Source organism: Rousettus aegyptiacus, unplaced genomic scaffold (genome assembly GCF_014176215.1).
Source record: "Rousettus aegyptiacus isolate mRouAeg1 unplaced genomic scaffold, mRouAeg1.p scaffold_m13_p_2, whole genome shotgun sequence".
Taxonomy (NCBI): Eukaryota; Metazoa; Chordata; class Mammalia; order Chiroptera; family Pteropodidae; genus Rousettus; species Rousettus aegyptiacus.
In genome coordinates, this window is record NW_023416295.1 from 128776733 (window position 1) to 128804606 (window position 27874).

The window sequence follows — 27874 nt, forward strand, 5'->3', positions numbered from 1 at the left end:
GCACAAAATGGTACCCAATGCCGAGAACTTAAGGAGATGGGAGGGAGGAATAGCAGACTTGTCACTGGGTTAGAGTCCAATAAAAAGCACTGGAAGCATGGAGTGTATGTACTGTCAAAGAATTTCAGCATTAAAATGAACTTTAAAGATCAGATTTATTTGGAGAAAACAAAAAACCCCACAACCCAAAGGATGGGATTCACATCAAGACATCTCCCAGGTATTAAGTCTACAGATTACAAATCATTTTCATAGAAGATATTTTTGTACAAATTTTACATGTATTGAGGAGCGGGACATAAATCCCTGTTTGTTTTAACAGGGGACAGGGTAGAGAGTGGGAAAAAACCATTTTGGATACAACTATTTGGAAGGAGTAGACATGAAGAGGGCAAACCCTACCTTTTCACCATCAATAGCAAATGGTTAAAAAAAAAAAACAAATCTCTTTCAACCTTGGGTATCTCTCTCTAAAAGCCACTTCCTAGCTACTAGCCATCCAAGCCAATTATTAAAGTTACTTTACTTGGTATGTCTTTTATGTCAACTGGGTAAATGACTCATTATGCCCACTGCTGCAGCACTCATAAACCAACACCCCTGGCATGGCTGGACAGAGTCTAACCTAGGACTGATGGGAGAAGCGCTTGCAAAAGAGACCAAGGTGTCATTTCTCTTCAGGTACCAATATTGCCCATAAGGATACCATCTAGTGAGATGATAGTACAAAGGTACACATAAAAGCAGGCAAGTTTAAGCTACTGTGTGGCAAGAGAAACCTGGACCTTGTTAAATAGTTCTCTCCATTATCACCCATTACTTATTCTCTCAAGGGAAGCTAAAAAAAAAAAAAACGAACAAAACAAAAAACAAAACCACACCACACATTGGTCTAGGCCATATTATAAATCCAAACATTGGTGTGGGACTTCAGTGGAGAAAAGAAAACTCATTAAAAAAAAAAAAAAAAAAAGCCCCCCAAACCCCAATCAAGGTTGTAAGGCTCCCAATTTAACTGTCTCTATTCACCTCCACTCACTACCTAAGACCATTAATTCTAGAGTTTTCTGAGGTGTAACAGGGGTCAAAGAAGCAAGAGCAGAAAAGGAGAGTCAAAAGACATAAAAGAGCCAAGATTTGCTTGACAAAAGCAGTGATTCCACATTTGATAGTTCCCAGGGGTGGATATAGAATGCCTAGATTGGGTATGTGACTTAAACAGAAGCTGCTTTTTAGGAGATAACAGGAAAGAGAAGCAAAGGAACATAAGATGATGACTAGAATTTAAATTTTTAAAGCTCCAAGATTTCAACAGAATGCGGATATATTTGAATTTTAAGAAAGGATGGTGATTTTAATAAGGGTGAAACCGGGACATATGAGACTTGGGAATTCCCACAACCCCTAAGTGCTTCCTGCTCCAGGAAGAAACCATTCATGTGTTTATTGGAGGTCATACCATTTTCCCCTATTACTGATGCAAAAGAATTCATCATCTCCCCGAAGCTTCTTTTCAAACCACGATTTTCCCACTTATTTTGGTCACCAAGCAGTCCTATTCTTTAGTGGCCTGCAGACTCATTCCCAGCTACCCCCCTGGGGGGTAAAAATGAAGGAATTCCTCCTAGGCTGGCCCCAGTAACTCAGAATTAAATAAGAGGAGGGGCTGGAAGCCTCCTGGAGACTAAAAGAACTTCAGAGGCTAAACCTACCTTACCAAGGATGAAGAATTTATTCAGACAATGTTTGAACAATTCATAAATGCCACATCAGGATAGTAAGAATTAAAGGTAGAAATCTCACACTCTTCCTCATACCTGCCCTACTGCCCAACCAGATTCCAGACATTGCATCACGGTCATTGCCATTTTGCTAAACGGAGGCCCCTAGGCACTAATCACACAGGCAACTGCGTGTGTCATAAAAATGCACCACAACTTTTCCGTTAAAATGTCTCTTTCTCTCTGGCTACGTTGGTGATTCTCCAGTTAGTTCAATACTTTAAAGGCTGCAGCAGCATGCAAAAGAATTTCATTTCATTTCTTAAAAAAAAAGTTAAGAAAGGTCTCCAGGAGATGGTTTTATTGTGTCTTGTCTGGATAGAAGTTTGTTTTACTCTCGAATATTCCAGGGTAGAGAGAGACTTGGAGAAAGCACAGGATGTAGAGGTCTATTCGGTGTAATCCTCTCCCTCATTTTCATCTTCACCATCAATGGAGAGAGCAGCATACTTGCTTGCAGAACTGAACTTCTATAATAGATGAGAGTGATAAAATGACTACGGCCTTGAATTCTCACATCAAAATCCAAGAAACAGGATACGGATACTTTGGTAAAAGGGGGATGATAGTCCAGACCACACCCACTTGCTTGCTCATTAGCATTTTCCACTGGAGAGCAGCTAGGGAGAGCTGTCAGAAGCACATGTGTTCTTATGGAGGTCATACCTTTTATCTTGAAAAAGGGATGAGAGTAGTGAAAGGTATAAACAGAAAAATGCTAATCTAAACCACTTTCACTATTTCAAACAAGCAGCAGTGCCTTATTTCCAACCACTCTGTTGCAGCCTTAAATAAAAGGGAGTTCAACAGCAAAAGCAAGCTGAGGGAAGTTGAGAACAAGCCTTTGACACTTACAGAGGCTGGATTTTCCTCAGGTTTCTTTGGCTCAGGTGCAGCTCTGGAGTCTTGATCCTTTTTGCCATCTTTCCTGCTGAGATGTGAGCATAAAACCACATCTTTAGGAAAAGACCCTCCCAACAACCACAAACAGTTCTGGGGCACTCGACAGGCACCTCCAGTTGACAGTCTTTGCTATCTGGACATTTTGTTATTTCTAGATTCCCAAAATTTTAACTGTCTATTAGTTGATTTTAGTTTGTTCACAGTAGGAGATCTGGTAATACTTGGACAACAAAGAACTTCTTAATTACAAAGACACGTGTGCTTAGTACCAAATGAAAGATTATAAATAATGAGAGAACACACATACCTCTCTGACTCCTTCCAGTGGTCTTTATTCCCTCCATCTCCTGGACCACGGCTGGAGTTCCCACTTTGGCCTTTTGGAACACTCACCCCATCCACTTTAGCTTCATCTGCTTGAATGAAGATAAAAAAAAAAAAAAAAAAAAAAAAAAAAAAAATTACTCTTCCTCTCCTAGGTTTTCCTTAAACTGGAGAAAAAGGTACTTATGTACTGAGGGAAGTCAAACCTCACTGCAATCCAGTCTTCCTTCCTAAGCGCTTCTTCTCACATCTCCTATATTGCACATATCCACCTAGCCACCTCCCCAACAAGATTCACTAAAAAGTTCCACTGTAGGGTTACACCATCATGAAAAGCAAACTGGTAATAAGGACTATGCTACTGTGTAGTGACCTTGACCTTGCAGATGGTGACATTTCTAATCTGGAGTGAGCATGTTAATTTCCTTCCGATCCCCCCCCCCCCCCCCCCCCCCCCCCCGCCCAATGTTCTATCAGGAAAGGGCAGGGCTCCACATTTTCTTCAAAGACAGCACTCCTGCCCTCTACTGGCAAAAACAGGTAAATAACTAAGAATTTTAACACAATGGGCGCAAAATACACTGCAGTTCAATATTTTATGAATCCTCTATAGGCTTTTTTATTTAGGCCTCTGGATAAACATTATTATTCCCCTTTTGGTCTTACCTTTCCTTGCTGGTACTTCCTCGGACGATTGAGCTGGAACTACTTTCCCCACACCACTAGAAGGAAAACATGTAATCACATTCATCAGCTGTCTTAGAAAAGGAACAGATAAGAAACTTATAATCATTCTCCAAGTGTAGTAAGCTTTACAGAGAACCAAAAATACACACTTAATGTTGTGGAACATTAAAATATAGGAAAGACAACAAAAGCAATTCTTTAAACACTAAGTCTAAGTCCTTTAGAATCATCACAATCACACAAGGTTAGGTTAATATTATTCTCTATTTTACAAATAAAGACCCTAAGACTTAGGAAAGTGAAGTGGAACTCCCTGGATCCCTCCCGCCCCACGCAAGGCTATACTGCCAAAATGTGGCAGTGGCGGGTTCTGATTTATAGCATTTTTAGATTTCTAGTCACCAAAGTGATGCTGACCAGATATCAAAACTCCAGAAAATGGAACAATTGGAACATAAATAGAACAATTATGAGCCAGCTCCAGTACACCCCTGAATCTGAACTAAGAAAGCAAAGACAACATAAAACACTATCTAAAGCTAACTTCCCAGAGGCACTTTCCATCATAATATCACAATATTTAAGATTCTACAGCTAATCACTGGTATGTTTCCAGGCTGACTCACCTTGTAGGGGACTGCTGCTCTGTGTCTGAGCTCTGAGATCGAGCAGGAGGGTTAGAACTTCGCTTCACCCAAGCATTCTCCTTTGGTGGAGGAGCTGGCATTACCTTTAGAGGCTGTTCAGGTTTGGGAGGCTTAGAAGTCGGAGAGTGACAGTCTTCCTCCTTACTGAGTGCTTCATTTTCTAGAGACTTCTCACTCTCTCTCCTTCGTGCATCTGTGAAGTCGGAGTGGGAGGGTCAAATTATCAGGAAAAAAAGGCTTATTGTATAACCATTTACTAGGCTCTAACAGAGTGGGAAATGGTCCAAAACCATATTTACTGCTTTCCATCATTATTTTTAAACACAGACACTAATTTGGCTACCAAAAGATGAAATTATCCCTAACCCAGTGGTTTCCAAATGTCATTTTGAGAAAATGTTTTTCTAACAGAAACAGGAAACATGACTCTACAAGGAGCCATGTGATTTTTTCCTACGAACGAGCATTATTTTAGAATTACGGAGCCTTTCTACACTTGTGTTAAAATGGATGAATGCGGAGAATGATGTGTGTGTGTGAGTGAGTGAGTGAGAGAGAGAGAGAGAGAGAGAGAGAGAGAGAGAGAGAAGGGGAATCATGTTGAAATCTGAAACTCCAGGAACCACCGATCCACTTCAACTTAGAGGCTCAACACACACATACACAAACAAAACATGATACGATCACATTTATATATTTATAAAAAAAACACAGCATATTCATGTATTTTTTTTAAAGGGCACCTAATGTCTCCTCAAAACTAGGAGCTTGTTTTGTAGGATACTTTCCACATTTTAAGTGCAAGTTCTTCAGAAGTAAACTAATCGACCCAACCATCATACTCCTACCTGGCTATAAAAAGAGTAATTAATCCTGTTGTTAAGAGGCTACCTCAGTATGAATAATTTCCAGAGAATTTCTACAATACTTGGATGAATTTCCAAATCACCCAAGCCCTGAGCCATGTTTCAAAATGCTCAAGTACAAATCAATTTAGAAGTGGGAGAAGCCTTAAAAAAACTGGCTTACAATAAGGGAAGGGAGGTGTTATGATTGAACCATTTAGTTTCCAAACACTAAATATGCTTGTGAGCGATCAGTAAATTCAAGTGAGAGAATCAAGAAGAATATCAACACTTGAGACATTGCTCTGGTCGTACATGACACACAAAAAAGGCTGGCCCTGGGAGCAGCTCATAGAGCTACAGGACTATGACTACTCTGAATAAACAAAACTCTGAGATGTAACACATAAAATGTAGAGACAAATATGAGTCAAATATATATTCTTTAATGGAAAATTATTAAATAGACCATCTAAGTCTCTTCTGGTGCCCACTTCTCCTATTTTTCAGAGGAGGAGATATGACACTTGGATTAATCCAGTCTAGCAACCCAAATAGAATCCATGATTGAATTTATAATTTGGTTATGGACAGGTTATGGAAAAGGGCAATAATATGATACCCACCCTGGTCTGACTTACTTCTGCCAGATGTGGCTGAGGTCCCAGTCTGTGATGATTCACTTCCTGTCCTTGACCGTTCCCGTTCCTGAGTTTCTTCACTTCGCCAGCTTGGATGTCTGTAAGAGATTTAATAAAATACATAAGGTCCAGCTCAGACCCATGCTGATCCAAGAACCATCACTTATTAATATTTTATCACACCTGCTTTATCTATGGGCAAGTGTGTGCATCTGTCTCTCTCTCCTCTTCTTCATACCATTTGAAAGCTGCAGACGTTAAGACACTGGCTCCAAATACTTCAGCAAGCAACAGCTAGGGTAAAGAACATTCTTCTACATCATCTACAACACTACCCCTTCCCTTACTGGTAACACAATTCTAAAACAAAGTCTTATTTTTTCAGAACACTGTTATGGAGCTATCTACCCTATCAGAGCCAATGCCACTTTTCTGTAATAAATATTTTATAATGATTCCTTTAATGTCCTGAAGTAACACTTACATAGTATAACCAACATATACAAAGCAATTTAGCCTATACTTACCAAGTAAAAACATTTCTACTTTATCCCTGGTAACTTGAAAAGAGGTCAACCACTCACCTTATGGTGTAGGGTTTAACTTTAATAGGTTTGCAAATTTTTCTTCAAGGACCAGATAAAACTTTATAAAAACAGGCCTAGGTCATACATAATTTGCTAACTCCTGTATTAAAGTACCACCAATTTATATTTGTTGCAGGCTAAGCGCAGCAGGCCTTTTTCAAAATTGTGATGGACTGGCAACAACTCTTTACTGGGTGAAACTACCCATATGCTAAAGACCACCTATGTATACTATGTATATTAAATGCTGATGAATGACAACCAACAATATCCACACGAATTTCGGAAGTGCCCCATAGGGATGTAATGCTCCTACTAAGAACCACTGGACTCAAAATGGGAAAATCCTTAACTGAAGATCACCTCACCTCTCCCGAGGCCGTCGTTCTAGTTTTGGCTCATCCAGCTGACGCTGCAATTTCTCCTGTTCCTTCTGTAGCCGCTCTTCTACTTCTCGTTCTCTAGCAGCTGTGTCAACAGGCTTTGCCCCTCCAAAGATAGAGGCTGCTCGACTGGACTGGGAGGTGCTAGCAGAAGAATCATCTTCCTTAGGAGTGCTCCGAGGCTTTAGATTCAGTTTGGGTCTTTGGGGGGGACCTAAGTTAAACAAAACTCTGAGTAATAGTCTTTCAAAATTATCAGAAGCTGACGGCTGAAAGCTGGATTCTCAAACATAGCTCTTATAAAACGCTATATGGGATTCAGATTGGCAGCCTAACCAATCCAGTGGAGAATGGCAGAAAGGAGATTAGAAAACAGGTGGTTTAAATAATCAAGTCCAATCAATTTTTCCATTACCACATCCATGATGCAGTACCAGACTAAAGATAAGACTATAAATGGTAAAAATGTATATGGTAAATAAATCATTTATCATGATTCCTATTACCTGGAAAGGAATTTTCAATGATAATAAACTACTGGATGAAAGTACCTTGTTAAAAAAATAACGTGGTCTGAAAGATGGATTACTTTAAGCAGGTTAAGAGCTTATAACAACATGATGGGGAAGACTCTAGTCTTGTCTCTGTGTATAACAGAAATCTGATGATGATTCATAGGGTAAAGCATGCAATACTATACATCTGAATATTTACTCTAAGGAAGTTGGATTTCTTTCTGGATCCAAGCTGTCTGAATATTTTAAGATAAACTTGAATATTTCAAGGAAACTCAATTTTTCAAAATCAGTGTTTAACTATAATATTTCAGATATACAAAAGATATAGAAAATGAAGAAAGCCTATTTTACCAACCACCTGGCTGAAGTAATAAAACTCTACAAAAACCACAGATGCCTCGAGTATCCTCCTCTAATAACATGCCTAGCTGTACTGTCATCTATAACCACTGTGCAACTTGGTGCTTGTCATCTTCATGCATGTCTTTATACTTTTACTACATATTTATCTACCTGTAAAGAAGATAATATAGCAACATATAAGTTTTCTATAAGGGTTTTAAGTTCACAGTTTACATAACTTCCGATAGTTTTAATCTCTATAATTTTGTGGAGGATAAAACTGGGGGTCAGAAAGAGTAACTTATTTGAGTCACATAGCTAATATTTGGTGGACTAAAGTTTAAAATCTTTATTATCAAAGCTACTTTATTTTTCTTCCCCCTTTCTTCTTCCTTTGATAATTTCCATTGATTTACCTGTTGAACAAATAACTTGTGCACCTGTATTTCAGAAACTGTGCTAAGGTCAAGAATACGATGGTTGGGCAGTTTTTAGTTCCTGTCTGCAAAGACCCAATTTAGTGGGAGGATCAGAGTTAAAAAGAATATAGTATGCTAAGTTCTACAAAACAGATTGATCTATATGAAAGTTTTAAGACTGGGATAGTGCTTGGGAAAGCCTGTAAAGGCTTCAAAGTGCTAACACATGAGAGCCTTGAAAATGGAGCATGCACCAAACAGGGCAGATGTGGAAGGGATGAGAGACAACTGTGAAGAAGTAAACTGCTGGCAGAACAATGAAGGCCCTTGTGTGTCAGAAGTACAAAGAGAGATCTTTCAGACCACGGAGAAACTAGGAAGGTTTTTAAAAGGAGAATAATCTAATTGCATCTTGTTCCAGAAAGATAATTTGGGCCCGTATGAAGAATGAAGCGAGGCAGGGAAATCTGTTAGTAATGTGAGTGCAGCAATAAAGTCTGAACAAAGGTAGTGGCAGTGACAAGGGGCAGTAAGGGGTTAAGAGCACCAGGAACAAAAAAATGAGGTGTGCAGCTACTGGTAAAGGGAAGAGATGGCATGAGAGGAAAAGGTCAGCAGTCAAGGAGGGCTTGAAACCCACGCTCGAGCCTCCACTTTCCTCACCAGTCAAGTGGAGATGATTATAACTATACCAGATAGAATTCTTGGTATATATAATTCTTGGATTATATAATATTTGTATGAGAACTCAGCTAACTGTTGATGCAGAGTAAATACTCAATAAATGCCAGCTAGTATTTCTAGATTTCTTGCATGGAAATAGGTAACAGCAATGTCTTTAAAAATTAAAAGTTTTATAGGAAAAAAACTGGAAATGTTATTTTTGTTTTGTTTTTGAAGGAGGAGCAAAGACTATAACTACAGTGAAATTTCAATATGATTCTGATGACTTTTGTCATCCCACTGTTTTATTAGTTATCCAGGTCTACCTCCTTACCTGGGGGATTATAGCAGACGATGTATATAAAGTGTTTGGTATAAGAAGTCAGGGCTGACAAAGGGATATTAAGTGGCTACGCTTGCTATGTAAAGATAAATAAAGAGAAAAATTCTGAGCCAGATGCCTTACTTTTTCAATGCTATCCTAAAATCAGAACACAAATGATGGCCATTTATTAATACTTTTTGAGAGGTCAGATTTTTAACAGTATTTTATACAACTGTCATAACATTAGAGGCGTACATTTTAGAATAGTTGCACTGACATCTCAACATTAATTAATGATCAATTAACACAGTAATTTATAACGTCACTGAAATGAGCAACACTTGGTTTTAATCCCACAGTGCCAATTATTGGCTATGAGACCGTATTTGAGTGTTATTGCCTTCACTTGAAAGATGGGACTAACACTACCTAATTTAAGTGTAGTTTATTTAATGAGATCACACCATAAAGATGTCTGACAAATATTTGATTTTCCTTTTCCATTTTGTTTACTCAGTAAAATTTTAAATGAAAAATCTATACGCTAAAGGAGGTCAGAACTTGACTTTGCTTTCCTTCCATTATATCAATCGTATCTGGTGCTCTATTATGCTCAGCTGCAACCTTTACAACGTGTAAGTTCCATCTGTGCCCACTTAAGGGGTTTAAAACATTACTGAACTATTTCCAATCAGTTTTTTCAGTGATCTGTTCCATTAAGCAAGCAAAATATAATGATTACCTCTATCATCACGCCTATAATCATCCCGAGAGTAATCATCTCTGGAGCTCCATGAACGATCATCACGTCTGTCATATCTGTCTTCATAGCGGTCTCCACCTCCTCTGTAGTCATCATCCCTACGGTACCCACTACCGAATGCTCTTCTGCCACTGCCTATCCTGGAATCGTAGCCTGTAAATACATCTCAAATTATAATCACTACACTGGAGGGAAGAAAAGGCAAAGAAGAAGTTCTTAAAGAAAGCAATTTAACTTAATGGTGTTTTATAATGACCTCTATCATAGTCTCTGCTGCTTCTGTCATCATAGCGGTCCCGGCCTCCATAGCGATCCATATCCCGGCGCGGACCATCACGATAACTGTCCCGATACCCATCACGGTATCGGTCTGAATCGTAACGATCTCGATACTCTAGAGGGAAGAGAGACAGGTAACATCATTTTTTGGGGGGAGGTGGGGGATGGGGGAGGGGACACACAATAGAAAGAAACATGATAGCCCATTATGTCATTTATTTGATTTAAAAAACTTCCTCTGATTATTCAATACACATTGCTGGGTTAACAATTTAGGAGAAAGTCAAAGGAGAGAAAATATGTATCCCATAATGAATTTCCAGGATTAAAGATTTAAATATTAAAAAATGTTAACACTAGAAGAAAATAGTCGGCATCTTCTGTGCTTGATGTCAAAGAATGAAATCAAAGACCACTTAAAAAGTTTAGCATGAAAAAAACACATGCAACACAAATCTGAGGCAAAAATAAAATAAAATAAAATAAAGAATATATGCAACATAGAACAGATTGTCTATTACTCAAGTAACAGAAACTAAATTAATAGGACATCGTATTCTACTACTAAAATGGCAAAATTTAAAATAAAGGATTATTGGCAAAGTTTAGAGGAATTTATAAATAATGTAGTCAATTCCTACACTACTGATGAATTAAAATAGTACAACCACCCTGAAAGTTGTTTTAGAACTATGTATTAAAAGATGTTAAATTATGTATACCCTCTGGGCCACCAATTCAATTTCTAGGAATTTATCCTGAGCAAATAATGACATGTTACAAATATATGTACAAGGAGGTTCACTGTAGTGCTTCCTTATATTAAAATTGTTGGGTGCATAAGCTATAGATTAAAGAAGAGGGTACCCATACATAGCAATCATTAAAAACTGAATGAGATATGTACTTACTGAATGTGTTCATAAAATATTATTTGGAAAAAATATAGGAGGGTAGCAGCAATTTAGTTTGACTTGCTAGGTCTTCCAATTTTTTGAGAGAAGCTGGGATCTCAGATTTTTATGTGAAAAATTTCAATTTCTAAGCATGAACTATTAAAAAAAAAAAACCTTAAAACATTTTGAGTTTAGTCACTTATGTGAACAGTACAAAGAGGGATCTTTTTTTTTTATGATTGCTTCCTTTTAAACTATTTTATTTTGAAAAGAACATCATTTGCCTATGAACGTTCATTCATTCTGTGGTAGTTTAAATTTTATACATTAAAAGACATGCTAATGTTAGTCAATTATATACAAGAGAGCATTTAAAACAATTAAAACTCTATACTTGATTTTATTTAGATAATATTAAAATTATCATAAGCTTACATTTACTAACGGGGATCCATAGTGAAGAAAAGCATCCCATTAGTACACTGTTACTAAGATAGCCATGAAATAAACAGTATTTGCTAAGATTTTACAGTATTATTTAATATAATACTCCCCCCCCCTCACCTCCAAAGTGTCTTGTATGAGATAGGAACCTCTGACCTATTGGTGTAGTCTGGGATCTCTTACATGTTGGTAGAGCTGACTCTGGGGCCATAACCGAGTCCCTACAAACTTGGCAGCTTTGGATAACAACTCTTTCTTGTTATCTATCTTGCTTGCTCTAAATTCAAGGTTTGAGGTGAGAAAATGTAGGATTTAAAATGGGATCCTTGGTCTAAGTGATTTTTCTTTCAAGAGTCATTTCTTCTTGATAACAGAACTTGCATAAATGCTGAAGTGAAGTAACTCAGGTAATTCTGGTCAAGGCTTTGCTGGGTCACAAAATCTTGATCATAAAGTCAGATGTAAATCTGATTTCCTTCTTTCTTCTCCTATATCTTATTACATTATGGAGGACTCTCTTCAAACAGGTATCTATCTGTTACTGCTTCCTCAATTATACTTGGTACGAAGCTCACTAAAATCTTTGTGAATTTAAGTTGTTCTTTCAATTTCTTTTTACTTGTATTTGCAAACATACAGGAAAGTATAGAGTTGATTATAACAGACTTATGAACCTATTATTTAGGTTTAGTGGATGTCAGTATTTTGCCATGTTTACTTGTCTTTAAATTTAAAAGCAGTATGTTTAACCAATGTCACCAAAAAAAGGGCAATTATGTTATAGTTGTAGCTAAAGAACTCCCTCCATAATCATAAAGGTGGTAACATTACCACACATATATTTCTTTACGGCTTACATATTAACACTATGAGATATTGTTTTCAAATTTCTACATTTTCACTTTCCCCATCGATATAATAGGTTTTGAATTCTATCACTCTGTTACATGTATGTTGTGCTATAAAGTAATCCATTATATGGACAAACCACTACTTAGTCATTTCTTTACTGAATACTAGATTTTTTCCATTTAAAAATAACCAATGTTGAGTATTTCTTCACATTATTTCAATAAAGTTGCATAACTTCTCCAACAAAGCTTTTGTTGGATTTAGGTGGTATATAAAATTTGTTATTCACTGCAACTCCCACCCCATGACACTCTCTATTCCACATCTCTAAAATTAGGTTTTATTTATTTGCAGACTGTTATTTTTTCCCAGTATAAGCAAATCTAACAAGGACAAGATTTTTGTCTGTTTTGTTCACTGCTATATCCTGAGCTTAGGACAGTATCTGGCATGTGGCAGACATTTATTATTTTAGAAGCGAATGGATTTTATTTTAAAAGGTATCTTCAAAATTTACTTTGTTTCCTGCTAGTAATGCACCTAATTTTTGCACAGCAGGTCCTTGAATAATGTAGTTCTGTTCAATGTTGTTTTGTTGTGTTGATGACATACTCTAGGAACTTAAGTCTTGTTTCTATCAATTAGCCCGTGGTAAACTTGGTTTCATTATATGCTGTTCCACTTAAAGTCACACAGAACCTATTAATGACATTGAGAACTTACTGTATATTGCTCTTAACCCAGCAATCTTGAACTCATTAATTCAAGTACTTTACTTTGTAGAATACGTTATTTTTAAAAATAATTGTCTCAAAAACAAACACACACACAGAAGACACTAAGTTGATAAAAATGAACTTACTGTCTCCAAAGCTATCATCACCTCTCCTAGGTGGGTAGTCATCAAAGCTGTCTGTGGCAGGACGGGCCCTCCAGTCTGTATCTGTCTTGTCAGAATCCCGATTTCTATCTCTGCCAAAAGAACGATCATCTCTGTCTATAGATAAAGAAGATAAAAACCACAAGTAAGCTCATAAATACTTTTGCCCACTATTTCTTGCATGCACAGAACCCCGTCAACCCTTAATTTACTGTATTTCTTACTCACACCAGTGTGCCGTCGTGGAGTTTACCCCAGACTCCTGAGCACACCACCTAACTCAAATGAGTGATTTATTCCTTCACATTTATTTCTATTAGCTTAATGCTTATCTGTGGAGGAGCCCTGATATATGCATGAATTAGGTTACCCTTGTGTACAATGTGCTGCTGTGTATCTAATCTATTACATACTGAATGTTCATCTATACCAAACAGGATTTCTCACTCTCAACACTATAAACATTTTGGGCTGGATAATGCATTGTTGGGGTGGGTGGGTGGGGGGAGGCTGTCAATTAGTTCCTGGATTCTATCTATTTAGATGTCAGTAGTGACAACCCTAAATGTCTTCAAACGTCAACAAATGTCCGCTGTGGGGCAAAACAGTCCTCAGTTAAGAACAACTGCTCTAGAATATGGTAGGCCTACCACTATCTACATTTATTAAAAATTTCTAGGAAAGGGCAGCTGTGCTTTGTCATCCTGACCATAACAAAACGAGAAAATTTCTATCAGCTTTCTTACCTTTATCCTGTGCTTGATCAGCAACGTCCACTCGAATTCTCCTGTTACCTAGAGACTGAGAGCATAGGACCATATTAACCAACCTTTTGCCCCATTATGCACAAATCCCATGAGTGACCTTGAACGTCTGGGCATAGCAGAAGCACTGGGGGAAGGAAGATAAAGGAAAAATACTGTAATCTAGCCAACACTCCAATTTGTTGGCTAAAGAATCCTTTAGAAAGACTTGAAAACTGAAATAACACCTTAGAATTAACAAATTTAAGTTGGGCTTAAATAATGTCAGATAAATTAACTTTCTATTTTTATAAAGCCAAATTTCACAGACTAGAGTTTTTAACCATAAAAGGCAATTTAATATTAAGTGCAATAAACTAAAAATAATTCCCAGACAACTAGCTAAATAAAAGGCATATCTGAGTCCACAGTAATTATTCATTCAAGCATTTACAGAACCCCTACTTAGCATTACAAAGTTGCATAAGCCACAGTCTCTGTGTTCCTTTATTTAATATTACCTTTGGCTAAATCAGTTCCTCCAGGATACCCTCTGATTTCCCTTTCCCATATCATTATTTATATACTTTGAACCCAATTAATTCTGACTTTTCCTCATTTCACAGTAGAATCTACAGTTGAAGAAGGGTAGCAGTGAGTTTTAGTTAAAAACATCTGGGATTATATCAAATATTACTATAATATCTCTAAATACACAGCAATTCCTAAGTCTGAACCATGAAAACACTTTATATTAACAGTTAATCCAGCAAATATCAGATAACAATTGTATGCTTTCTTTTTTTAATCCAGACCAAGTAGTTAAAAATTAGTAATGTTAATAAAGTCTAAAAAATGATCCAAGAAAAACTCTAGAACAACTTTAGCTTTTCATATATTTAACTAAACATGTAGGTTTTTATTTCTACCTAACGTTTACTTCATTATCATGGTGGCATTCAATTATGAGACAGGAAAAATATTTTAAGAGGTGTTAATATCAATCATGTCAAATGGCAGATCTGGACTATAGACTTATGGCACAAATGCCATTGGAAATGAGGAGTTTCTAAAATTAAAAGACAAAAAAGAGCCTGTTTTCTTCTCAGATTTAATTTGATTTCCAAAGTCACTGGAGGTAAAAAATGAAAACAAACAAAACACCAAACCCACAACTTCAGTTCGTAGATTAGAAATTTTCATCACTAACAGGTAAATAAATGCTTCAGTACCCTGCTTGAGCTGCCTAAGAATCACTATATGACACCAATCACAGAAATTAACTAACTGTATTACAATTAGATTTAATCTCTATTTCTCTCTCATGTATTAACACACTAATCTCCTCTTCTTACTGAACCTCTGGCGTGTCTGGATAGAAAACCATCTATGAGCAACGTTAAAAAGTAGGACTGAATGTTTACTGTCATTCTTCCATAAGACTCCTAGGAGCATGTATTCATTACAATGACATCCACATGAGAAATGTTCTGAACCCTCTTAAAATTATAAAAAACACCATTACTTCCCTCCAAAACAAGATAATGCCATTTAATACTAAACTGATTGACATGATTTTTCTATTTGGCTTTATCTGGTCAGATTAGTTTGAAAAAGCAAAGCTACTAAAGCTGAGGCACAAGCTGTGAATGAACAAATGTGAGACTCCACTAAAGACTTGCTGTGATGGGTATCTTCCAAATTTCCACCTAAGTATTCCCTGAATCATTCAGGCCTGCTGAACTTGCTGAAGTGGGGTGTGACTTTTAAGTGTTACACTATTAAATAACCCAGGCTTTTCTTTGTAGATATTATAAAAATCTTTAAAATAGCTACTGATCCAACTTAAAAATTATCAAGTTTGATAAACATGAGATTTGTTTGCACCCACCCCTCAAACTCCCCACCCTTATTTTCTTTACCTCTTCATTGAGGCTCAGGGCATTGAACAAGGAATCCAGGTCCTCAAACTCAGCGTAACCAAAACCTTTCAACCTCTCTGGATTGCTGGGTTCACGTGGTAAACGTACTGCACTGATCTGAAGGAGTAAAGAAACAAAAAATGCTTCTCAATTCAATGTTACTCATTTGTCTTTTTTTGACCACTGTATATACAAATTTCTCTGAATACACAAGAATCTGGTTGTCTCTAGGCAGAAAACTGGTACAAAGGGACAGAAGACAGACTTCACTGTATGCCCAATTAAACCTTTTCAATTCGAATAGGAAACTTCAACATGAGCTCAGTGTATTCCTAGTATCTGACTTTTGCTTCATTCTGTTTCTAGTTTAATTGTTTTTCAATTAATAGCAACTGCCTCTTCCACAATTAGTTTTAGTCTTCTCTTTTATGCCTACATTTTAGTTGATTTAAATACATATTTACAATTTTTATATTTCAGAAAGTTGACTCAATTTTTGTCAAAAAGTTTTCTGGGTAATATATCTTTTGGAAACTTTACCTGACAAACATATTGTCTTCATACATTAACAATAATTTAGTGGAATCAAACACTGGATTGTAAACTCCCTCACACCTACCCTGTCTGGGCTCCGAGATGGCAAACCACTGAATTTTACTCTTTGAAGTACAGGGAAAAATTCACAGTAACCTGGTTTTAATTTGAGCTTGTGTTTTCTAATATTAAGTTTGCAAAATTTTTTCTTTTAGTCTTAAAGTTTCATCAAACATTCCCTGGCACTAATTCTTATTTATTATTTACAACAAGGTATACACTCTCCCTTTCCAATTATAAGACCGGTTTCAAATACTTTTGACTCTTTTCTTGCCATCTTCTTATCTTCCACATCTGTTTTCTTACCCTTTTGATTTACTTCTCCATGAGTATTTAAATTTATCTTCTGTATCACTGATTTGACAATTTATTCTGGCTCCTGAGATAGATTTTGTTATAGTCTCTTAAATTCTAGTTTAATTCAACTCATGAAACAGTAAAAAAAGGAACAAAATATCAAAGTAGCTACAGACCAGTTCTAGAGCATAAAGGTGGAAAGCCTGAACAGATCAGAGATTTTATTCAAAAGAGGCAACTAGAGAGAAATTAAAAACAGGTCAGCCTTCTAGTTGTTCTACAGAATTAAACAGAGAGGAAGATTTATAGGTGGCAGTCGAAAACAATCACATCAGAACAGCCAACTACAGCAAAGTTGGTGTCCCACTGCAGAGAACAGGCTCTGTGAAGGAAGTCAAAACACAAAGCGTGATGATTCTTAGAACTGTACCTTTTAATGTTTTTTTCATTGGAAAAGACTCTGGAGAAAAACTTAATATAACTGAAAACTGTCATTCATTATTTCATTTTTTAAAGTCCTAAGTACTTTTTAATCAAAGCTTGGAAAAAAGGACTTCCGGGCACCACTATACTCACTATTTCATCTTTCTGGAACTTTCTAGACCAGCATTTTCAAACATCCCTTCTTAGACTTTTTAAGTAAGCTTATAAACACTGTGAATCTCATTATATGTGAGCAAACTCTGTTAATATAAACTATACATCTGCTCAGTTAAAATGTATTCATGTAAAAAATTAAAAAGTAATTTTGATATAAACCTATCATTAATGGAATAGCTGAGTTCAAAGAAACCTTCTTTCTATCTTTTAATAATTAACTGGATACATCACCTTTAAGTTTCTTAATGAGAAGGGGTATAGGTTTGAGAGCTCTCCCCTGTATCCACAAGGCATTGTTAATTTTGCTGATATGACTGCCTGATAAGAACATTCTCAGCCACAGAGAGCCTAAATACCACTTAATCAATTAATATATGTGTCTCTTCCAAGTCAAGCCAAAACCTTAGATCTTTCTCAATATTGACAGTCAGAGAAAGTCTCTACCAATATGCTACTCTCCATATTAGTTAATTGCCTAAAACCTTTAGACTTACATTTAATCCTCTAAAGAATTCCTTAATGGAGTCTTCTGTCACATCATAGGGTAGGTTCCCTAGAAAAGCAGTGTAGGGTGGCGATTTGGGAAGACGGCTCCTGTCAATATTGGGTTCCCGAGCAGCCCGTGGAGCAGTGGGCAGGATGGAACGGTCAATTGGAGGTGCCCTATACACATCGTCATCATTACTGTGCCAAGTAGTTGAAACTAGGATAGAAAAGTGGACATTAGACGTTAGAGGGAACTCTACTGTTGTAAAGTAAGAAGACCTATGCTAAGTGCCAAGTATTAAATAACCTATATCAGAAAGAGAGGTAAAAAAAAGGTGAGGATTCAGTAACAACAGTACTTTACAAAGAGAAAATGCTTCTGAAATGTTAGAATCAGAATAGTAATGTAGAAAGACTCAGTATCTACTGCCTGTTTCTAAGTATTTCAAGGCCCGGGCTTTTGTTAACAGAATCACAGTAGCTCTTATTTCCTATGTAGCAAAGAAATGAAGAATATCAACTATTATTTATGGAATGTTACTACGTGCCGGGTATTTTATATTCGTCATATCCCATCTTATCTTTTTAACAATCCTGTGAGGTTGTTTCCCATTCTACAAAGAAGGAAACTCAGATTTCAGGAAGGTACAGTAACTTGCCCAAGGTCACATAGATCATAGAGCAATAGATGCCAATCCTGGCAGTGAGGATTCTAACACGGCCTCTTACTCCAAATATATTTAACCACTATGGACAACTCTCATATTCTTACCTTTCAGCTGGAAAAAGTATTTTCTTCATGGTTTACCTTTCATTTAAAAGAAAAATCAATTCCATCCCTAAAGCACAGTGCAAAAATTTGCACTTCAGGTATCAACACTTATGAACACTTATGACCATCTATATGAAATTTCTTTTAGCCCTTTCCTGTTCCTGGCTACTTCTTGAAAGCACAGAGCTTGTCCAATGATACTCCAATGACTTCTGTATTCCCCCTCATAATTACTATTTCTACAGCTTTTCCTCAGGCCATTTTTGTTTATCCAGGGAGCTCCTAGAACAAATTACCCCTTGACTCTAGGTATAAACAGCTTACACTAAAATATCACTTTATGAGAACATCACAGAGTTTAACTCCCCCCCCCAAAAAAAGAAAGAAAAAAAGAAATCTAGTCTTTACTTTTCAATGGAAGAAAATGAGGCTTAAAAAGATAGTACCTTGAGAAAAGTTAAGTGCAAGAGCTGAAACTAGCTCTTGAATCACCATTTAGTTTCTATCACAAACTCTTAAAGCCTAAACCAAAAATTCCATAAAATACATTGACATAAGATTTCAGGTTCTACTGTATGCCCAATTAAAGTTCCTTTCAAAATGTAAGTGTGAGCCACTATTACAGAATAGGTTTTGTCTAGAAGATAATGAAAATTCTAAGCATGCTGGAAAGTAAAAATTACCATCTCCTTCCAGGTCGTCTGTTTCATCAGCCCAGCTGACTGGTTTGGGGACATAGGTGCTTCCTCCACCAGTCCCTCCATCCTCAGCCAGAAAATCTGTTAGGGAGATAGTTTTCCCCTTCTTATTCTTCTTTTTTGCTATTTTAAAAAGGCAAGAGAAAGACAGTTCATCAATACTTAGGTATTTACAGAGTTGTACAATGCAGTATTGTTAAATATATTTATAAAGCAAGCAACATAAAGGCTCATCAAAGAACTGGATTATGGGACATTTATACAAAGGAATACTATGTAGATATAAACAAGGAGAAAGCACAATATACTAGCACAGACAGTCCAACGAGAAGTCGCAGAATACATATTATATGAGTACCTTTTGTTTAAACACACATTATGCTCATGAATGGAAAAGGGTCTAGAATGATTTTCAATAGTGTCCCTTCTGTGGAGTAAGGCTGGGTGGGCACAACCTTTGATTCCCTAGTATAGTCACTCATATCATTCATATATCATTTGAGATTCTTAATTTAGCAACTACTTAAGACAATTACTACATTTGTTGCTCCTGGGATACAAAGAAATAAAACAAAATTCTACCTCTAATAATACATTCTGTATGAAACTTTTGAAGATTGTTTGATACCTGTAAAATAATCACAAGACAGGAATCATTACAATCAATTTACAGAAAAGGAAACTAAGTCTCAGACCAAATGATTATCCTAAAATTACAGAACTACTAGACGGCAGAACTAGAATTAAACCCAGGGTTTTGGAGCCCAGGTCTAGGGCTCGTCCCACAGGAGCCTGAGCCGCTAAGAAGCTTGTTATCAGTTCTATGGCAGGTTATAATAACCATGGTAAAATGTACTCACTTTCATTTGAAAGTGTTCAAATGGTAAGAGTCACATACACAGCTGGATTGCTTCACCCTCTAAAAAAAATTATCTCTTTGCCTACCTTTACACCACATATGAAGACAAGATATTATACTATAGGGAATAAATAAGAAATCCCTAAGAACCAACACGTTTAAATGTTTTCTGCAGTTATGAAGTATTCAGAAATCTCCAAATAACTCCATTTAGTGGACTGACCTTGGCTCTCGATCTAGTCCTCAAAACTTCTGAGATGACACCAATCAACAGCTAATGCAGAAGATTGGAACTAGCCCTGAGAGAATCCACTAAATGGTAAGAAAAAAGTAAGCCACTTTGTTATAACACAGATCAGTTGCATGGCTTTTATAATCATGAGTTTCTCTTCCATGTTCCCATTCTCATCTAATTTTCAATCCAGGAGGACTAAGTATCTGTAACTTGATTCACCATTTGCTTAGCCGAAGAACGCTCACTTGGTACCTGCATTTTGGAAATCCAACTTAAAGGAAATAAAGTCCTGTTTGCTATGAATGTTATAAACAATCTTCCAGACACAATAAGAACTTGAAGTTATCTCAGTCTCAATGTGCAAACCAGATGAACTTGGTTGCAGTAATATAGGAAAAAGATGACCTTGAATGTAAAATCCCCATGCTTCTTTCAAGCAAATACTAATCCTGCTTCGAAAGTATCGTTTATGATCAACCAGATTTTTGAGGGGATCTATTTTGTGCTTTAAAGCAGTTATACAGAGGTCAGGCGTTATAGCAGTGATATTGCTCCTGGCTCAAATGCAAAGGCCTAGGGGAAATTTTATTAAGTTAATGTGCACAAGACATAAAGCATGTCTGAGGTAGTATGCTTACAGTGTATATATAGGCTTATTTTAGTCTTTCCATACCCTCTAGTTAAAACATAGTGTCTGGGACTAGTAAGATGCTAGCTAGAGATCCTTACCCTCATAAGACTTTACCTTATATCATCACCAGCTATACCCAATTATTAACCTGGCTGGTCACTCAGAAAAACAGAAATAAAACTAGTGGTTAGTCCATATAATGAGTTCAAGTTCAATATAAGAATAATAAAAATTTGATTAAGGCATCCCTTTCCTCTTTGTTCTATATACATATCTAATAACAAAACAGCAGAATCTGGAATTAACTTGCCCTTTGGTCTGATATTAGCTTAAATCAACTTTCTCAATCAGGGTTTTGTAGCTTTTTCCCCCCTTTAATAATAATAATAATAATAATAATAATTATTATTATTATTTATGCCTATAGCACTTGCGTCTTCCTAGGTGGTCTCCTATTCAAATACTAACCAGGTCCGACCCTGCTTAGCTTTCAAGATCAGACATTGGGCTTGTTCAGGGTGGCATGGTTGTAGACCATAGACCATGGACCGTGGCTCCACTGGGGCACGAATCCAGGACTTTCTGTGTGTAAAGCAGACGTACTAACTGCTATACTATGGAACCACGTTCAGGGTTTTGCAGCTTTTAACCCTTGACTCTTGACAAATAAGTCTCGCACTCTCTTTTAACATTATTTGAAATTTCAAAAATAATAAACTAAATATCATGACTAAAAAAATTAAAGCACTATTTTAGAATGCCTTTTCAAATCACACATCTCCATTTCCTCTTTAATTCTTTCACCACCCCCTCCAAAAATTTTTGGTTCAGAAATCCCTATTGGACAATGGTAGATTTCATTTAAAGAGGCTAATATTCTTTCACGACATCTCTAACTTACATTTCTTAAACTCTAGCAGCAACATTGACCCAGTCACAATATAAGCAGCAGATTTAAAGGAACTAGCCTTTAAAAAGTAAAATCAATAAACCCAAAGTGGATGGCAATGTTTGTTCCACTCTATTTTATTCCAAACTGAGAAATGATGTTATCTAAATCCTCTATGCCCTTTGCCCTTCCAATATCTAGGCCCACATGTTTAGGAGTTCAATAATATTCTCCACTTTTTTATAAGTAAAACATTGTTTAATGCTCTTGGTGTATCAATCCTTTGTCACAATGATACAACAAGTCCAATTCTTAATTTTAAATGTTATGCTGGTTAAAAAATTAAACCAACCACCTCATACAACGAAAATGTGCTCCAATTATTTAATACCAAAACTACATGAACTAAGGGGGAAAAACAGATCTCCCAGAAATTTTATTAAATCTTCTACCTGTTGCCTTAATTACAATTGTAGTTTACTGAACAAGCACCAGATACAGTAGTCCCTCAGTATCCATGGGGGACTGGTTCCAGGATCATCCCCCCACCCCTACATACATACCAAAATTCTCGGATGCTCAAGTCTAATATAAAATGGTGTAGTATTTTAAATCAGGGATCCCCAATCCCCAGGACCAGTATTGAACTGTGGCCTGCTAAGAAACTGGGCAACTGGGCCGCACACCAAGAGATGGGCCGTGGGAAAGCAAAGGAAGCTTCATCTGTATTTGCAGCCACTCCCTAGCACTAGCATCAGGGCCTCAGCTCCACCTCAGATCACCAGATCATAGGAGCATCAGTCCTTGGTGCCAAAAAGGTGGGGGACCGCTGTTTTAAATCATCCTCCCACACATTTTATATCATCTGTAGATTACTTTTAATACCAAATACAATGTAAATACTATACAGTTGTTATACTGTATTGTTTAGGGAATAACAAGAAAGAAGTCTGTATATGTTCAGTACAAGTTCAGTACAAATGAAAGCATCGCAGATTGCAGGGCTAACTACATAGTACATATCAGCTGTGACCTTTTTATCCTGATGTATATGATCCTGGATTGGTGACTGGTGGAATCTGCAGATGCAAACGCACGTGTGGGTATAGAGGGCAGACTGTACTTTGGAAGCTCTTTATGTACTCATACAGGCTACATAAAAAAATCAAAAGAATTTTCAAAACTTTAAGTCTACAAGTCCTTTAATGAGAGAATACATCTACAGCTTTCTTAATACAAAGGGTTTGTTTCGAAATATACAAAAATAAATACAATAAACTTAACTCTTAGTTTCTCAATTTCTACATTACTCACATTTTAGCATTTTTGTTGTTGTGGAGGGCTGCCCTGTGCATTGTAGGGTGTTTACCAGCATTTTCAACTTCTACTCATGCCAGTAGGAAAGTCCCCACCCCACCGTGACAACCAAATATGCCTCCAGACATTGCTAAATGTCCTAAGTAGGTGACAAAAATTGTCCCCTGGTTGAGAACCACTGTTTTAAGTGTTAATTTTGTATCAATAAAGGGCAAACAAAAGGAAATGTTAACCTTAAAGTCCTTTAGTAGAAAAGCGACTGCAATAAACCAAGTCTTGCTGCAGCATGTAAAAAATGATTCCTTTTCATTTCTCAGAATGTTTTCCTGTTATTACTCCACTGTATTAGTAATAAAAACACCAACTGGCAGATAGATACTGGAGTTATGAAGTCTAGAGACTGGCTGCTTGTTCTTTATTTCAAAATAGAGGACACCTTACAGTACAATAAGCAATAAAGTTGATTTGTTGTACCATGCCACCTTACTTCTGCATCTTTCTTAAACTAGTATTTCTTTTTTAGGAAGGTGAATTCTTATAGCCTTAACATTCGGATGAGGCTTTGTCAAAAATTAAGCTTCTTAATTTTAGATCCTATCAGACCAAGTCCAACTTATTTTATAAGGTTATTAACTCTACTGAATGTTTTAGTAACCACAGGCTAAGAAAGAAAGTGTCATAAAAATCTGTATAAGATCACGGCATCAGTATAATAGGCAAAAAAATGGAAAAAATCCAAATGTCCATTAACTGACATATAAAGAAAATGTAGATATCCATACAATGACTGGATTTAGCAATAAGGAAAAAGTTCTCATACATCCTACAATACAGATAAACCCTGAAAACATGCTAAATGAGAGAAGCTAGTAACAAAGTCTACATATTGTATGATTCCATTTATAGGAAATGTTCATAATAGGTAAATACAAAGAAACAGTAAGTTAATATTTGGGTGAGGATAAATGACAGCTAATGGGGTAAGGTGTTTTTCTTTTTGGTAAGTAAATACTGCTAATACTCCAGGATTAAAAACTAATTAATAGTAAACAAATGGATCCTTAAAGAAACAATACTGTATAAATGCAATCAATGCATCCATATACCAAGAGTGCCTAAAACTAGAGTAATTACACTGCCTATAGCCCAGACATAAAAAGATGTTTCATACAATGCAATATCATGATGTTGGGAGGCCTCACCTTTACTGTGTTATAGTTCAGCATAGCAGATAATAAAAACTAAGTCAAAACTAGTAACTACACCACCTCAACCTGTGTTCAGTTATGATTTCTCTAACCTAATTTTTTCATCTTGACACAATCTGAGGAAAATGCCATTGTCTTTTCCTCACCTCTCCAATTTGATCATTTACATTAAAAAAGTATAAAATAAGCATCTAATACACATCATACTAACCACTACACTAAGAACTTGGAGCTCCTCTGTAAGAGAGGAGCTATAAAAATTTGAAAATAACTTCCTGCTTTGGGCATTTTCCTACCATTAGGACCATAGCAATATTTATTACAAATCTGAGACACTGACTTTGCTGTGTATACTTGTAAATGTACATACATACACATAATTATAAATAAGCATAGTTTTTAAAAAAGCTATACTCTGAAGTTCATTCTTTCCCCCACCACCATAAAAAGAGTAAATACTAGCAAGTTTTGAGACAAATACATACATGATATGTGAATTATATCCCAAAGCTATTTAAAAGTATATATTTAAATTTTACTTAGGCTATTTTACTTTGACACTACTCTCTGTATTTGCTTTGCACTTGAATTTTCATAGGGAGTTTTAGTCTTGGCCTTCTGATTCTGGGCATCTTCCTCCCAGAAAAACATATAGTAGAGGATGAGATTTGAAAATAGGTTAATATGTGAACAGCATAAATGGCAATAACCGAAACTATTTTTCACTGTAAGGGTAAGCATTGTAGGAAAACTACCATTGGACACCATCCTCTCTCCATGAAAACAATCACATAAGATCCTACACATTATAGCATTTTGAAAAATACTACACAAATGAAAGGTCTTGTATAGGCGAACTCTATTACTAATTTGAAAGCATTAGTCTCAATAATTATTAACCTGTCTCAAACACATCTGACATAAAAACAGTATACCAAAAATACACTGAAAATTTTACAGTTTTAATAGTCATACTGGTTGAGTGACCAATATTTGGGAATACTGGTAACTCAGCAAAGTCAATGTGATTGACTGGAAAAGATTCAAAGTGGGGAAAGAAATCTAACAAATCTCCCAATTCCTCAAGGACAACCTGTCAGATGTAACCTTAGGCTCAGACACTAGCACAGAGTTCCTAATACATACTATATATTCTAGGAAGGTTTATGGAATTAAAGGAGAAGAGAGCTTCCAAGGGGGTAGAGTTACTATGCAAGAACAGAAGGAGACATCACTAGCAAATTCTTTTAACTAATCTGAATTTCACTCATCTCTGTATGTAAAATGAAGGAAAAATACTAACATGTCTCCCACTTCTAAAAATTCCGCAAAAGTTGTGGAGAAAGTGAGTATAGCCTTTTCACTATGTTATGACACTAAGCCAGAAAGATGGCAAATTCAGGCCAAATAAGCACCTTACTTCAGATGAAGCTTTTGGGAAGCACCCCAAATTTTTAACATGGAAACCAACATTATTTCCAAGTGGATAATGGAGAAAAGTCAGGAGTCTCAAAGATTTTGACCTTGCTCTGCCATCGCATACAAATAATTCCATCTTCCAAAGCTGGGAGATACCACCATCCACATACATTATCTCAAAGCATCAAATGGGACAAGTCATAAAAATGCTTGTTCAAATGTCTAATGCTACACCAATGAAAAGTATGTTCAAATGCACCTCAATTCCCTTAACATTTTCCAAAGACTTAGTTTCCTAAGTAATAACAGAGAAGATAAATTCTTGGTGGGAAATGAGTGTCCAGGGATAGCAGGGGTTCAATAAACGTTTTACAGAATGCAGGGTTATGCCAAGGAAAAGAAACTAGTCCTTCCTACTGTAGGGGGAATAGTCACAGGACCTCTGTGGATATCAAAATCCTCAGATGCTCAAGACCTTTATATAGAATAGCCTAGTATTTACATATAATCTATACACATCCTCCCATATACTTTAAATCATCTCTACATTACTTATAATACCTAATACAATGTAAATGCTGTTGTTATACTGTAGTGTTTAAAGAATAACAAGAAGTCTATACATGTTCAGTCCAACTATCAGAGGTTAACTACTTAGCACACATCAGCAACAAAGTAACATCTTCCCGTATTTTCTATCCCTGTAGGTTCAATTCCATGATAATCCCCCAAACTAAAAATGCTACAAAATGTTGCAAAGCTCACTGCTTAGTCCATCAGAAATGCAAGTAGGCTTTCATGATTGATATTCCCTCTGCCCAAGAAGTCTAAAAAAGAAACCAACTCCAGCCACTAGTATTATTTTAAAGGTACCTCTTAGTTATGCAATTAAAAAAGAGTTGAACCCCACCACTGGAGCTATAAAAATTCAACAAAAATGGAAGCTGCCAAATGATCTTATCTTGTTCATCACTGTATTTCCAACACCTAGAACCGAGCCTTGCATAGTTTGAGCTCAGTAAAACTGAGGTGATTGAATTAAGAGAAAAAAAAAACCTAGAAAACTGGGTCTCCACCCTTGCTTCCTCTCCTCCAACACGTGGGCGCACCACAGTGCGTTCCCCACCCCCACTTCACTCTAGTAGCTTCAGCCTCCAAACCTAACAAATATACCCCTGGAAAAGTACAGGGGCCGGGCCACACTCCAAAAGGGGAAGAGCAAAAAGTCAAAAGACATAACACAAAACAACACAGGCACGTAAAATCTTGCTATTTGCGATCTCGCGCGTGCTTTTAGGCGCGACAGTCTCCACTACCCTTCGCTCTCCTACCGCGCACGCGCACCGCTGCCTTTCTCCGCCCCTCCACCGACTCGCGACCGCGTTCTAACTGCCCCCCCCTTTATTCCCCTACCCCCACTCCAGTCCGCAACGGCCTCGCGCCTCGGAGACCTAGTCTAGTGTGCACTCGTCCGCGCGCCAACCGCCTCCTTCCTTCCTCCACGCGGTCACAGTGCTTCACGTCTGTGAGAAGGCCTCACATCTCTCGCAGGTCTTTCTGCGCCTCCTCCTCATTCCAACTCAAGTCAGAGTCCATCATTACTCCCCGCTCCAACCTCGCGCAGACGGGGTGAAAAGGGTGTGAGGGGGAGGGTGTCTTTCCCCTCCCCCCCAAACATCCCGAGGCGATAACCTAAAAGGGCCAAGCCGCCAGCCTGCCGCAGCCCCCAAATCCGAAGGGACGCTGTACCGCCCATTCCCCGACCCCCAGGAATCAGTGGATCAGGCTCGGAGAGTGGCTTACGAGGCCGGTGCTTGGCCGCGCTCAGCCGCTCACTCACCTGAGGCCGCCATGTTGGGAGAAGGAGAGAGAACGCAAAGGACCCGGATGAGGCAATCACGTGATTATAGCGGGCGCGTCGGGCTAGGAGACGCGAAACTGGGAGGGGTTGGAGAAGCGATGAGGGAGACAGGAGGCGGGGCGGCGCAGCTCAGCTCTAGGTTCGTAAAGCAGCACGAGGAGGTG

At 37.2% G+C, this 27874-nt stretch overlaps 1 protein-coding gene across 6 annotated transcripts; it reads right to left on the minus strand.

Annotated features, from left to right (window-relative positions):
• Positions 1 to 136: 136 nt before the first annotated feature.
• On the minus strand, positions 137 to 27874 carry EIF4B (eukaryotic translation initiation factor 4B). Of its 6 annotated transcripts, none has more exons than XM_016142689.2 (15): positions 27690 to 27874; positions 19277 to 19414; positions 17830 to 18038; positions 15845 to 15961; positions 13926 to 13980; positions 13162 to 13296; positions 10085 to 10222; positions 9808 to 9981; positions 6784 to 7012; positions 5814 to 5926; positions 4322 to 4535; positions 3675 to 3730; positions 2992 to 3097; positions 2637 to 2709; positions 137 to 2251 (listed from the first exon to the last, which is right to left on the minus strand). In XM_016142689.2, exons 1-15 carry the CDS (start codon positions 27700 to 27702, stop codon positions 2171 to 2173), a joined length of 1851 nt encoding a protein of 616 aa, XP_015998175.1. In that variant the 5' UTR covers positions 27703 to 27874; the 3' UTR covers positions 137 to 2170. The 6 variants fall into 6 exon arrangements, with proteins under 6 accessions (XP_015998175.1, XP_015998173.1, XP_015998177.1 ...); XM_016142687.2 differs by having other exon boundaries at positions 2992 to 3100; XM_016142691.2 differs by having other exon boundaries at positions 5829 to 5926; positions 27690 to 27873.